We start from the raw sequence: 12696 nt of genomic DNA on the forward strand, positions 1-12696 counted from the left end.
CGGCTCTGCTCTCAGGCAGGTGGCAGTCACCCTGTCTTCTGGGGACTCACCCAGGCTGATCTGCTCAATCTGAGGACAAACTTTGCAAAGCTTGGAATCACTGGAAAATGGAAGAGGGCTTTGCTGGTGGGGAGGGCACCCCTGACTTGAAAGCAGACACAGGGTGGGCCCCAGATGAGCTACTTCAAAATCCTTTTCAAATCTGGGATCCCACAAGAAATTCTGGAAATTGCATCTTTTAGGTAGGACACCCCATCTTGTTCAAGTGAGAATCAACCCGAAGAAACACAGCACCTCTCCTCCCCGCCATCAGGAAGGCGGAGCACTCTTGACACCCTCACCAGGGCTTGGGGTCAAACCCACTGGTCTTTGTCAGGGAGGCCCAGAGTGAGGCAATGAGAACCAGGCTGCCCGCGGTGAGGCCAGGCCGGCTCAGCGCCCTCTCCTCTCCGAGGCCCTGACAAGTCCTGAGATTGTGCCAACTGTGTGCCTGGGAAGGAAAGGGAAGCTATCACCTGTGGGAAATCACTCACTGGCCACCTGTTGGCCAGTGAGAGGGTCAGGGCCGGGGGAGTCCTGTCACATGGCCCAGAGGCTGCCGGGGTGGAAATGGGCTTGGGTCCTCTTCCTCTAACCCCACCACCCACTGAAATCTGCGCCTCACCTTACGTCCGTCCCCTCCATGGCTTCCCTGCCCTGGCGCGCCCCACCCCAGGACCCCTGCACACTCCCCCGCCCAGCTTTCCTCCTTGGGGCCCTCAGACACATTTCCCATTGTCGTTTCTGTGGCCAAATGGCGCGCTGCTGCTCTTCCAGCCTGGAGGACACAGCAGTGACCAGCAGGCCGTCTCCTGTCATGGTCTGGCAGATGACGGTCCCTCCCTGCCGCGGTGCTGCTGAGTCTTGTCAGGGCCGGAAGAGAGCACCAGATGGGCAGGGCGGGCTGCTGTCTCCGTTTTACAGATGAGAAAGTCGAACAGGTGGAAACTCCTTACCCAAAGTCACCTGCTTGACTAGAACCCCAAGTGCTAGCTCTTCCTACTGCCGAAGGCCCCTCTGAGTGTCACTTACTAAGCTGACGTGAACACGGCCTGTTTTCTTTCCTCCACACACTATATCCGCATGTCTTCTAACAAGGCACCACCTTTGTTATTTACAAAACAAAATGAAAACAAAACCCGGTCAAACTGGCCCCTCATAGCCCGGAAACCGGGAAATTGGACTAGATTTGGTCGGGGCCATGCAGGTGTATCCCCAGCACGCCCCAGAGAGTCCCGAATCCCCATCATCGCATCAGTGTGTGTGGGTGTGGATCTGCGCGCTGGGCATGGACTCCAGGTGGGTGGACTCAGGGAGTAAATGCTCTGTGGCCACTGATAAGTTGTCAGGGCTCAAGGCAGTGATCTCGGAACCTGCTGAATTCTGCCTTCTGGGAGTTTTCTCCAGCTGCATGTCTGATTAAAGGACATACCTTTGAGTAGAGGGGTGCAGGTGGGGAGAACAGGGGTCTTGGGTCTGCATTGGCTGCCTACCTCGATTCTGGAGCCTGTGCCCACCCCTGCACCTTTGGTTAAATCCTGGGTCATCACAGGTCACCTGGAGGCTCAGGGAGCTTTGACTCCTCACAGTCTTGCGGAACCTCCCCAGCTGACTTTCTCCTTCCTCAGCTTCACCATCTTCTCAGTTTCTCCCTTGGTTTACAGCCATCCCCCCAAGTCACTTGCCGTATATGCTGGTCAGGGGAGCAGGGGGGGCAGGCTCCCAGGGAGAAGGGCTCTCCCATGGCCAAACTGCTCCTCCATTTTACCTCCCTACTACTCACCGCCTTCCTTTGGTTCTCTTCCTTCTTGTGTGGATCGTTGCAGAGACTCTTCCTTCTAACTCGCCCCCAAGCCTGCAGTTTCAGTAGGCCACTGTCCTATGAGCTGGCGCCCAGATCCAAAGGCTCTGGAGCCTTCTGGTCCTGCTCCCTCCATCACTCAGCCATCCTGACCTGGGGCAGCCTTTGCTTTTTAAGCCCCAGCAAGCTGTGCTTAGTTAGGCACTGAGCTCCTTACTATGCATGCCTCTGAGACTGAGCTAGAGCCTGGGCTTCCCTCTCCCTCCAGTGCCTGGCACTGAGCTGGTGTGTGGTCGTGTTTGCAAAATCCTTATTTTTTTGATTGAGCTTTTACCCACATGATGCCGCGTTGCCCAGGGTGAGGGTTCACAGTCAGTGCTGGACAAAACTGTGACAGCAGAGCCTCAGCCTGGGCTCTGTTCTTTCCTGTTCCGGGTCTCTATGGGAATTACCCTCTTTGTGACCACTGTAACCCAGGGCTCATCTATGGCCTGCAGGCGAGGCCTTCATCACCACCTCATGGGACAGTGTCCACTCACTCTCAAATTTGAGGCTCAACTATAGCCCACTATGCCACTGATGGTCACAGGAGAGGCTGTTGGGGGTGGGGCCTGGAGGCCAAGATGGGGACACTCAGGGAGGGGGTGAACTTTCTGGCTCTGCAAAGCCCCTAAGGACCATCATGGAGAAGACCGGGCCACTCTGAAGGACCCATGGAGAGGGATTGTCTGGGTGTCCCAGTTGATGCAATGACTAAAATGCCCCCCTCAGTAGGAGCCTACACTGGGCACCCTTGTCAGAGCCATCCTTCCTCAGCACCAGGCCCAGCCCTGGACACACAGGCAGAGGACTTTGAGGCAGCCCAGATCCAGGATGGGGGATGGGTTTTATGGGGAGAGCAGGTAGCATACTATCCTTCTGCAAATGTGCCCTTCACAGTTTCTGTGTGTGGGGACAACTCGATGAGAGTCAAGAAATAGTCCTATCACCACCAGGAGGCCACATAGAGACTTTCTCAGGGGGATGTTACCAGGGGAGAAGCCTGATCAGTTAGGGGCTGGCCCTGCCTTGGAACAGCTCTCTCCTCCTCTCTAGACCTCATTGTCTCTCCCTGTGAGACGAGGGAGGGGCTCAAGGCTCTGTGAGGCCCCTGGATACCCACTCTAGTGGGCGTGAGGACAAGGATGCTGGGGAAATGGGTGTGTATCGGTGAGGTAGACCAGGAATTTCACACAGAGGTTATACCCCCACCCATCCCTCCAATCTGGCCTTGGAAAAATGTCTGTGCAGGATGTTTTGGAAACATCCAGTCTCCAGATGTCCCCTCAGGGGCCAGCTGATATGGGCGACAGACACTGAGGAGATGGGTGCAGATGCAGGTTTTATTGGTGTCAACTCAGGTAGTACATGGTGCCTGTGGCTTAGCAGGGTGTGAGGGTGAGGAGAACATCTTCTCTCACAGTTTCTTCGCTGCAGAAGTTGTGCCTGTGGAGAAGAAGGAACACTTGTACATGGGTTACATCCTTAGGGTCTAAGTAGCATTTCTGGTTGAGCCATACTAACTTTCTGGGGGAGTTTCCAGCATGGATTTCTACAAACTCCCTCAGGCACAGATACTTACTCTGTCCGCTCTTCTCCCTTCTGCACGGTGATCCTGGCAGCGCCCACTTTGGGGAAGGTTGGGTTTACCACGTTGTTATTCCAGAGGAACTTGACTTTCTCAATTGTTCCAACATCCAGCTCCACATCAAACTCTTTGGAGTGGGTGGAGCCGGGTTTCATAATCCCCCTTGAAATAGAGAAATAAAAACACTGTGTTCATAGAAAGACATTCTAATGACCATCAAAAGGGCAGGCTACTCTTTTCTACTCTAAATTAGTAAGATTACTTTTCCAAATCAATTCCCAAATGAAAGATCAAAAATTGGAAAAAAGCTGGCTATATGTCAGCAGCCTCAAACTATTTATTTTTCCCCCACAAACACAAGTAAACCTCCCTCCAAACTCTCTTAGAGAAAATTATATAATATTCCCAGATTATTTTTCCCTGGAAGAATTATTTGCACTAACAAATTATCCCCCTAATTGAACACAACAAACATATGTTACTAGGCTAATTAGCAAGCATGATATCTAGATTTATTTTGGAAACCTTGGTTCTGTTGAGAAAGAACTAGATATCTGGATTTATAATGGAGATAAGAATTGATAGAAGCATTAAATAAAAAAATTAAACCCCATTGGTAGAGAGATGACAAGCATTGGAAAGCATGGACCTGAAGGCTGCATATCTAAAGTAAGACATAGCACTAAAATGGGAGATTTACTTGAAGACATTGTACTGGTGACTGTTCCCCTTGTTTCCAAACAAAGCAACTTTGACCTGACCGGTGGCTGTCCGTCCAGACAGGGTGACAGTAACACGGTATCGCCAGCCTGCACAGGGGATGGGAAAGAGTTCAGTTCATTCATGCACAAGAGAGTTGGCCCAGACCGTTGACTCAGAGGGCAGCTTGGTCCACGGAGGCGTGTGAGGGTCTCTGTGTGAGTTACAGCTCAATCGAGGCTATAGGGGAAAATAAATAGACCCCCTCTAGATGTCCCTGATCACATTCTAAATGAAATCCAATTAAAATGGCAGCTCCCTTCTCACCAGCCGCCTTCCAAGAGCTGAAATGTCCGTGCAGCGTCCAGTGGCTACCGTGTGGGCCAGCACAGAACATTCCCACCTTTAGAGTTCTGTCGGCGCTCTGCTCTGCAGTGGTGAGGTGCAGAGAGAAGGAACAAGAGCTCATCCCCACATCTGAGAGGTAGCTCAGGAGAGCAGCCAAGGAGCACCAGGGCAGACACATTTCTGCATGTCCAGGGCTCCAGGCAGTGTCCAGCTGAGGGCGGTGTTCACTGAGACTTAGACTCCTTCAAGACCAGCAACCACGAGCACACACACACACACACACACACCTATATACATATAGCACACACATGCGCACACACACTCACATCCACACCCCGCATGCACGCGCACACACTCACACACAGACATGTGCATTTACACACACTCACATGCACATTTCAACCCCTTTCCCCTCTTCACACATCCTTTTCCTAACTCCTACTTGTCTTTCCCGCCCTCAGATATGTCTCCCGGCCCTTCCATGGGCAGGGCCAGGTCCTTTTCCCTGAGGCCACAGCAGCCTCGTGCCTAGCCCCCACACTTGGGGCTGCTCGCTCTGTGCCCATCTTCTCTGCTGGGTTATATGTTTAACTCGGGGTGTCTTATACTTACATGAACACAGGCTCTTTCATAGTGCAAAGTCTCAGGGATTTGTCAGGAGGCATGAAGTGACTTAAACATACTGGGTCTCACCCTCTGTTCTGCTGTGTCAGCCAGCAGATTTTTGAAAGAAATCTCCCCTTTCTGATTCCCACCCACCCTCCACCAGAGAGGCATGCTGCCCCTAACACTAGGGATCCCCCTAACATCAGGGTCAAGATGGAGAAATTGGATTTGGGCTTCTTAAGAGGGTTGTGCCAGCAAATCGCTGGCACAAATAAATGCCTGTTGCATGAATTAGAACAAATCGCTGGCACAAATAAATGTTTGTTGCATATGACACGATTTTAAAAATGAAAAGAACAGTGAACCTTGCAATGGTAGATGGTAATATGCAGGTTAGATAGTCATAGAAACTTGCAAATTGCTATTATCCCATTAACGATGAAACCTGCTTTCACTTGTTTCATGCCAAACAAATAAAATGGAAGGTGAGCAGATGCTTCTAAGTCCCAAATGAATGTGTCCTTTTACTAACAAAATCAAACTGAGCCCACAGATATGTCAGTTTAGAGGCAAGCCCTCATTTGTAACGGAAATTAAATTTTCTTTACTGGGGTGGGAAAGTCACTTACGAGAGAATTTGCTAGAATCTCCTGTGTTCAGGAAGAATTTCTGCTCTTCTCCACTTGTCTTGCCGGCAAATTTATCAGCATAGTGGCCCATCTGGGGGCACCCTTCATCTGGACATGGGAAGCACTTGTCCTAATGAAAACAGATCATCAGATGGTAAGGCGTGAATTTGTCTTTGGTGACCTGCAACGTTTCTCCATGGGACAAGAAAGGGGCTGGAAGAGACAATGGTCACATCATCTTCACCCAGGACTGTCTTCCCCGGCTTGACACACATCACGTTAGAGTTACATGGGGGAGCTTTAGAAGAGACTTACGCCTGGACCTTGGGTTATGATCAGTTACACACTCCATGGACTAATGTGCTGGTGAAGATTAACAGTCCACTCTGGAGCTAAAAGCGCCGGTGGTGGTGTTTACCAATCTCCATGGCATAAATGCTCGATGGTGGCCAGTTTCAGCCTGCCAACATGATGTGGCTGAATATAGGGTTGCAGAGAGAACGTCCGCTGGCTCTAATGAGCCAGAATAGGCAGGGACCCACAGACAGTGTTCGCCTGCCCTCCCAGGCTGATGTACAAGAACCCGAACATGCTCCTGTCCTCCCTGGCATGGGAATGTTCTCCCAGATTCTCCTAGTCTTGCTCTCCCTGCCCTGGTCAGAAAAATACACCCCTTTCATTCTTCTAAACTCTGATTTTTGCAGCCCAATTGACACACTGTCCCCTGCAGGAAGACTTTCTAGATCGTTGAACAGGCTGCCCCTCTCTTACTTCCCAGAATCCTCCTCTCCAGCATCTGGAACTTTAGCCTAGAGTTTCCCCCTCTGCTCCACATGACCCAGACCTCTCAGGAACAATGCAAATTGAGGAAGGAATGGTCAGAAACTGGTGAAAGGGTAACTGCAAAGGTTACACAACTGACCCACCGAGGGACTCAAAACCCGGTAGTGGACATGAGCTTACAGACTCAAAGGCCTTGTAGGAAGCGCAGGGGTAAGCAGTGAAGCCGTTGGGGTTGAGGATGCTCTCCGAGTAGTACTTGTAGCTTCTTAGGTGATTGCAAGCCACAAAGTCCCGGGTTCCTGGGGAAATGAAAGAGGAATTTGCACAGGTGGCCTGGGTCCCAGCAACTTCACCTCTCTCTCCAAGTGGGATGTTTCCAAAATACAGTGGTACTATAGTTTCAGAAATGTAAGGTAAGCCTCAACTCAGCCACGATAATGACAGTTACCATACAGAGTCTGCTTTCCGTGTGCCAGACAATGCTCTATTGTGTTTCTACATCTTCACCTCCCCTAGCAGGTGGGTACCGGAACATCCCTAATCCCATCCAACAATCCATCGGAATCTGTGGGTTACACAGAGGAAGTGGCAGAATTGGGACGGGACCCAAAGCCACCTGGCACTAGAGTTCTTGTCTCTAAATTTTGCTCCATCCTGTGTCCCACACACCTACTCAAGAACCGCTGACAACTTTCTGTCCACCCCCCATCCCCGCCCAGCTCCTGCCCAGGGATAGATGCCACAGTACATCTTGCAGGCTGGCCTGGACTTGTTTGGCGATCCCTCACGGAGCATTTGAGCTACTGTGTCTATGCAAACCCTATGAAAGCCAATACTGTTACGTCCCCATCTTTACTAGGTGTTTTTCTACCTGCCAATCCACCTTGGTCAAATATAATACAAAAGTTTTACTTGCTATATTTGTGAGACCCCTAAGGGTATTAACCCTGGTGGGCAAAGGCTGTCTGGTTGAAAATTCCACCTGTCCAATTTCCTTCTGACCCTACTAAATGCTAGGTCAGCGCTGTCTCAGAAGGAAGCCCTTTCTTACAGGTGTGCTGGTCAATGATAAGCACCAGGGAAGCACAGCATCTCTGACCGTCCCCACCGTGATTGTCTTCATTCCCAACCCACCCAGGAGGGTGGTTCTCGTAGTGCATGTGGCCCTGGACGTGACCGGAACATTCTCATTTTGTCCTTAGAATTGAAGCCAGTTAACAGAAGCTTGAACAGTGTCATTGACTCCCAAGGGATAACTGGCAGAAAAGCTCTCCTAGTTAGTGCTAAGATGTTGACTTTTATGGTACTTTCTCCCATTTGTTAGGTAGTTTCCAACGGATTGTTGAGTTGTAGCTTCAAACAATGGTTTTGTGACCCTAGGTGGCTCAGCACTTCAGGATGCCCAGAGAAGTGCAGAAACCAAGCTGAGCAATGTGAGTGACACAGAACTGGACCTTTACAAATGTTTCTAGAAAGGGCAATGCATATTTTCAAAGTGTTGTGTTTTCATGTTTAAGATTTGCTGTGGGAAATGTGCTGTTCCCTCCAGGGCAGCGACATTTCACCTCTGTGCTCTATTTTTACCTGCCCAGATGCCATCAAGGTCCACAATTTGTGAAAGGATGTTCTTTTTGCATCCAGGCATGGCCTCTCCTCCATTGGGAAAGAAGTCAAGATGACCCATGAGTTGCTTTGTTCCAAAACCTGAAATGTTTAGAACAGCAAAGAGCTTTGTGTAAACAGGGATCTCCTGGTTAAACACAGTCACACATGGTGGTAGACAGAGCATCAAGTCTCACCCATGAATGGGATCAGAGGAGCAGAGTCTGTGTGAATCACATCAACAAAGTCAGCATCGGAAGGATCCAGGCGAACCTCTGTAGAGGTACCCTCAAAACTGGCTTCTACAGGGTCCAACCCTAAAAGAGACAATCAGAGTTACAGAAAAATAGAACTTCAGGTTCCAGTAGGACCAAGATGTCCAGTTGTCTAGTTTGTGCACTGTGAAGTGGCATGGCCCTGGATTTTGGGGGAAGAGGGGAGATAGGCTTTCAATGTTGTGCATTAGAAGAGGATACCAGCACCACATTCTGGGGTTGAAGGGGTATGTTTCCACACATTGGTGATAAAATCTGGGGTCCCGTCTGTCAGGTCTTACCTGTGATTCTGCCCAGGCCTGGAGTCCTGCTCCCGGCCTCTCCAGCCACATGGGCTCCCAGGCTGTGGCCAATAATATGGACTTGGGAAACGGAGTAGTTATAGCTTGTCTGGAGAGGAAAGATTACATTTTCAGGACATTTCTGAGTTGTGTTTGTAACATGCAAATCCAGGGTTACTCCTCTGCTGAAAACCTTCCACAGCTCCCACTGCCCTCATGCTCAAACCCAAACTCAGAGGTTCAGAGCTTTCCTCACTCAACACCTGTTTTTCTAGATTGTTCTCTAGTCAAAACTTTTGTTTAACTTTCATCATCTCAAATGTGTCCTATTCTCACCTGAGTCTGCTTTGGGTTCCTCTTCCCATGCTCCTCCACCCCCAAGCACCCGCCCAGTGCACAGGAACTCACCTACCGATCAGCCCCCAATTTAAGTGTCTGTCCCTGGGAGACATCCTTCATCATCACCCCTCCTCCCAATCTGGACTAGCTGCTTCCCGTGTGTGCCCAGAACATGCTGTAATCCCCTCCACCAGAACCCACCAGATCATGCTCTACTGTCATTGCAAGTCTTCACTGGGACCTCAACCCTCCTCTGATTCTACCAGAGCTCCTGACACTGTCTCCCCAAAATAAATGACATAGCGCTGCCGATGCACATGCTGATCTCAGGGATGTTGACCCAAATGCACCTGGTCTTCAACGCCTCTAGTACAAACACCACAGGCTATGAGTTCTGCCCTAGTGCAGAAGTAGCTAGAATCAAGTGGTTCTTTTGTTGGACTCTTTAACTGTAGACAGATAGGACTGGGACCTTTAGCTAGTATAGAAAATAGTCAGGAAGAATTAGTGACTTACTTGAATTGAAAGAACAAATGACTTAAAGAATTCATCAGAATGAAAGAACATGGTTGAATGGAACAGCTCAATTGACTGTGGCAAAAGCAATTCTCCAGTTTCAACAGGATCACATCCTTGGGCCTGGGGAGCTGGTACATGCCAACCACACATGTCGCCCTTTGGTTCCATTCAGGGCTCTTGCCAGTGCCATATTTTGCCCCACCTGGAGTCCGTTTGAATCCTAACAATTTTTATATTCCATGGATTTCGTTTAGCAAAGGATGGAAACTGGTTAAACTTTCTGGGGCTGTTTGCCTATCAGCTGAGGATGATAAGAACAGCGCCCACCGCCTAGGTATTAGCTATTGCTGCTTTCTCTTTCACTAACGTCATTACCGAGGGTAAATTTCAGAGCTTAGAAGACCACCAATTCTGTCCATTACGGCTGTAAGTACGTCACTTCCGCTCGCACTTTGCGCAGCGGAGGCCAGGGGGCGCTGCGGGCCTTCCTGCCGCCACTCACCGAGAGCTCGCTGAGCAACTGGGCCACCTGCGCACCCACCACACGCACGTTGTTGGCGGCCTGCGAGTAGGTGGTCTGGGAACCTTTCTTCCAGTCCACGCAGATGCAGTTCACCTCCTCCACCTTGAACATGTTCTGGTGTTGGAGAGATAGCAGCGTGTTAGAAGGGGGACCCAGGGAACCCCATTCCACCAGAGCTCAGAAATGGTTGTGACAGTCGCTGCTGGCTCTTCTGGCTTTTCCTAAGCCGGAGGCTTAGGGCTGAGGTCAATTCCACTTTGTTAGGAATCGTATTGTCCATTAGGGGTCACTCCTCAGGTACATGCAGTGAGAAAAACAAAACATTGTTTAGCGTCTAGTGAGTTCAGTGCTGGCCACTCTGGTTTTGCTTTATCGTTTTTGTGTTTTTGTTTTTGACCAAATTCTTTAGGGTTGCTTGGGGAGGTGGGAATTGCATCTCTGAAGACCAGGGTCTAAGTGTCCTTATGGATTCGACTGCTATGCGTCCTTGCAAACTCTTGACAATGCTGCCCTTGGCTGGTGTTGCCTCCATCCTAGGGCTGTTATCAGGTTTTTAGGTGGGAGGGAGGGATGGACTGTGTATGTGTGCGCACGTGTGTCCTCTCCTGTCCTGACCAACAGCAGCTGTATTATTAATATATATCATCGAGGCACTCTGGACTCTGTCACTTTGTTTACCTGGTCACCTTAGTTCCCATATCTCAGAAAAATGGTCACAGCAACACATCTCAGGCTCTCAGGGATGTGGGGAAGATTTGGACAGAAATGACATCCTCTCTCATTTATAGGAATACAAGATACTATCACTGGAAATGGGGGCAGACAAAACAGCCTTGATCTAATAAAAAACAAAATGGTGGGAAGAAGGCATATGAATGGCCCAGTGGTAACGAATATGGAAAGACTTGCTGTTTCTGAGCTCGAGCCCGCTGTTTGGACTGCATAAAGAGATGGAAATACCGGTGGAAATTGTGGCAGCCCCTGGGGGAGCTGGTCACGTGCTCAGAGGCACCCCTACCTTGCACATATTCACCAGCCAGCTCTCTTCTCCCTTGTCAATGAAGCCATGGATGATGAAGCGGGTCTTTCTGTCTGTTTGAAAATTGGAAGCCTCAATTGTGGATGGGTCAGAGGGCTGGATTGTCTGTAACAAACACAGAAGGCCCACATGACTTTACAGCTCAGCACAAGGGCCTGTCTTTCCCTTCCCATCTCTGTCATAATCTTCCAAAGGTTAACACAAAACCCACCTCTTCCAGGAGGCCCACCCTGAACTCCCTTTCACACCCCCATCTCCCCAAGTCAGGAATCACTACCTTTGCTGGACCAGACCATGGCTCACTGTCTTATGTCTTAGCTTCTATAGGGATCATGGGAAATGGCAAGCTCTTTGCCCTGGGCCAAATCAGTCAAGAGTTTCTGACAAATGTGAGCTATGCATTCATTCAAGTCAACATTTTACTGAAAAACTCTATCCAGGTCTGACTAGATTTGGGGGGCAGCTAGAGGGATGGGGAAGGACCAAACATGGTGGGAGAGCAGGGCGTAGAGATAAGGGGCTCCAGGTGCTTGGGGGAGGGGCACAGCCCCTCACCCAGTTACAGGGACTTTACGGTGAAGGCCTCACTTGAAAGCTGTTTGGGTTCTCGTTGGTGTAGAGCAGAAAGCGGGTGCCGATCTTCTCAGGACTCCAGGGGAGAACTTTCAGGGGCCTGATTGCTGTCCCAGCCCAGGGCTCAGTGTCAGAAAAGCAACCAAGGGAGTCATAGCAAACTTCCTTTCCTGGAGAGAAAGGGAGGCTCTAATCACAACAGCGGTCACTGCTGTCTGGATTGGTCATTCCCTGCCTGGGGACACTCTGGAGACTGCGGATATCCTGCCCCTACCCCACCCACACCCTCCTTACCCTCAACATCTACCCTGTGACGTGGAATCAGTTAAATCTGTGTTCACCTGGACAGGTATTTAATGTTTTACCTAGAAAAGTTTGGCCTGGGCCACCGGGCATGAAGCCAGGCTGTTGGCCAGCAGCAGGCCTTCCTCAAATTGCCTCTTCTCCCAGGAGGCTGTGGGCCCCTCCCACCTCTCTCTAGAACCTGGAAGTTGCATGGAGCCGCTGGCAGCCCCGCCCCGGCTGAGGCTTTCTCTGGCTGCAGGATGTTACATGGAGACCCTACCTGAGGCTCAGGCAAGGTGCTTCTTACCTTTGGCTGCTCCCAGTAGGAAAAGCACAGCGGTCCAGAGGCCCAGCATCTACGATAAATTCAGACATTCTCAGCCTCACTGGTATAACCCAGGCAACGAGTCTCACAGGAGGTTGAGGCTCTCTGCCCGCTCCTCCTTCCTAGCTGGTGGGGACTGGCAAAGGTGACTTACCCTGTGGGATGTTCCAGACATTGCTCCCCTCTGGACCAAGTGCCCAGACTGTTTTTTTTTATACTTGAACCTTATCATTTGGACTCTGCTTCAAGGAAACAGCAGATGATAACAGAACAAGCTGTGTGCACTCAGACTTAATCTATACAAATACACACACATGAAGATTAATAATAGTGGTCAACCTTCCCACAGTCTGTGAAGATGAAAGAATGCTTGATTGAAAGGAGGTGAAAAAAAAGTCCCTAA

General features: G+C 50.1%; 1 protein-coding gene across 2 annotated transcripts; it reads right to left on the reverse strand.

The window, feature by feature from the left end:
• Nucleotides 1–3261: 3261 nt before the first annotated feature.
• PNLIPRP1 (pancreatic lipase-related protein 1) lies at nucleotides 3262–12324 on the reverse strand. Of its 2 annotated transcripts, none has more exons than XM_004680410.1 (12): nucleotides 12276–12324; nucleotides 11699–11853; nucleotides 11090–11215; nucleotides 10051–10185; nucleotides 8691–8799; nucleotides 8332–8451; nucleotides 8117–8236; nucleotides 6713–6831; nucleotides 5750–5879; nucleotides 4168–4276; nucleotides 3471–3629; nucleotides 3262–3325 (listed from the first exon to the last, which is right to left on the reverse strand). In XM_004680410.1, the coding sequence occupies exons 1-12, from the start codon at nucleotides 12322–12324 to the stop codon at nucleotides 3262–3264; spliced, it is 1395 nt and encodes a 464-aa protein (XP_004680467.1). The 2 variants fall into 2 exon arrangements, with proteins under 2 accessions (XP_004680467.1, XP_004680466.1); XM_004680409.1 differs by having other exon boundaries at nucleotides 3462–3629.
• Nucleotides 12325–12696: the final 372 nt, after the last annotated feature.

The sequence above is a fragment of the Condylura cristata genome, unplaced genomic scaffold, assembly GCF_000260355.1.
Source record: "Condylura cristata isolate star-nosed mole 26May11 unplaced genomic scaffold, ConCri1.0 scaffold00011, whole genome shotgun sequence".
Taxonomy (NCBI): domain Eukaryota; kingdom Metazoa; phylum Chordata; class Mammalia; order Eulipotyphla; family Talpidae; genus Condylura; species Condylura cristata.

Bases quoted from the DNA above. Each gene is read 5' to 3' on its own strand.
- PNLIPRP1 (XM_004680409.1), bottom strand. From the start codon at position 12,324: ATGCTGGGCCTCTGGACCGCTGTGCTTTTCCTACTGGGAGCAGCCAAA. The intron at 11,854-12,275 runs GTAAGAAGCACC...CTTTCTCTCCAG, and splicing joins CCTACTGGGAGCAGCCAAAG to GAAAGGAAGTTTGCTATGAC. The intron at 4,277-5,749 runs GTAAGTGACTTT...TCCCCTGTGCAG, and splicing joins AGATTCTAGCAAATTCTCTC to GCTGGCGATACCGTGTTACT.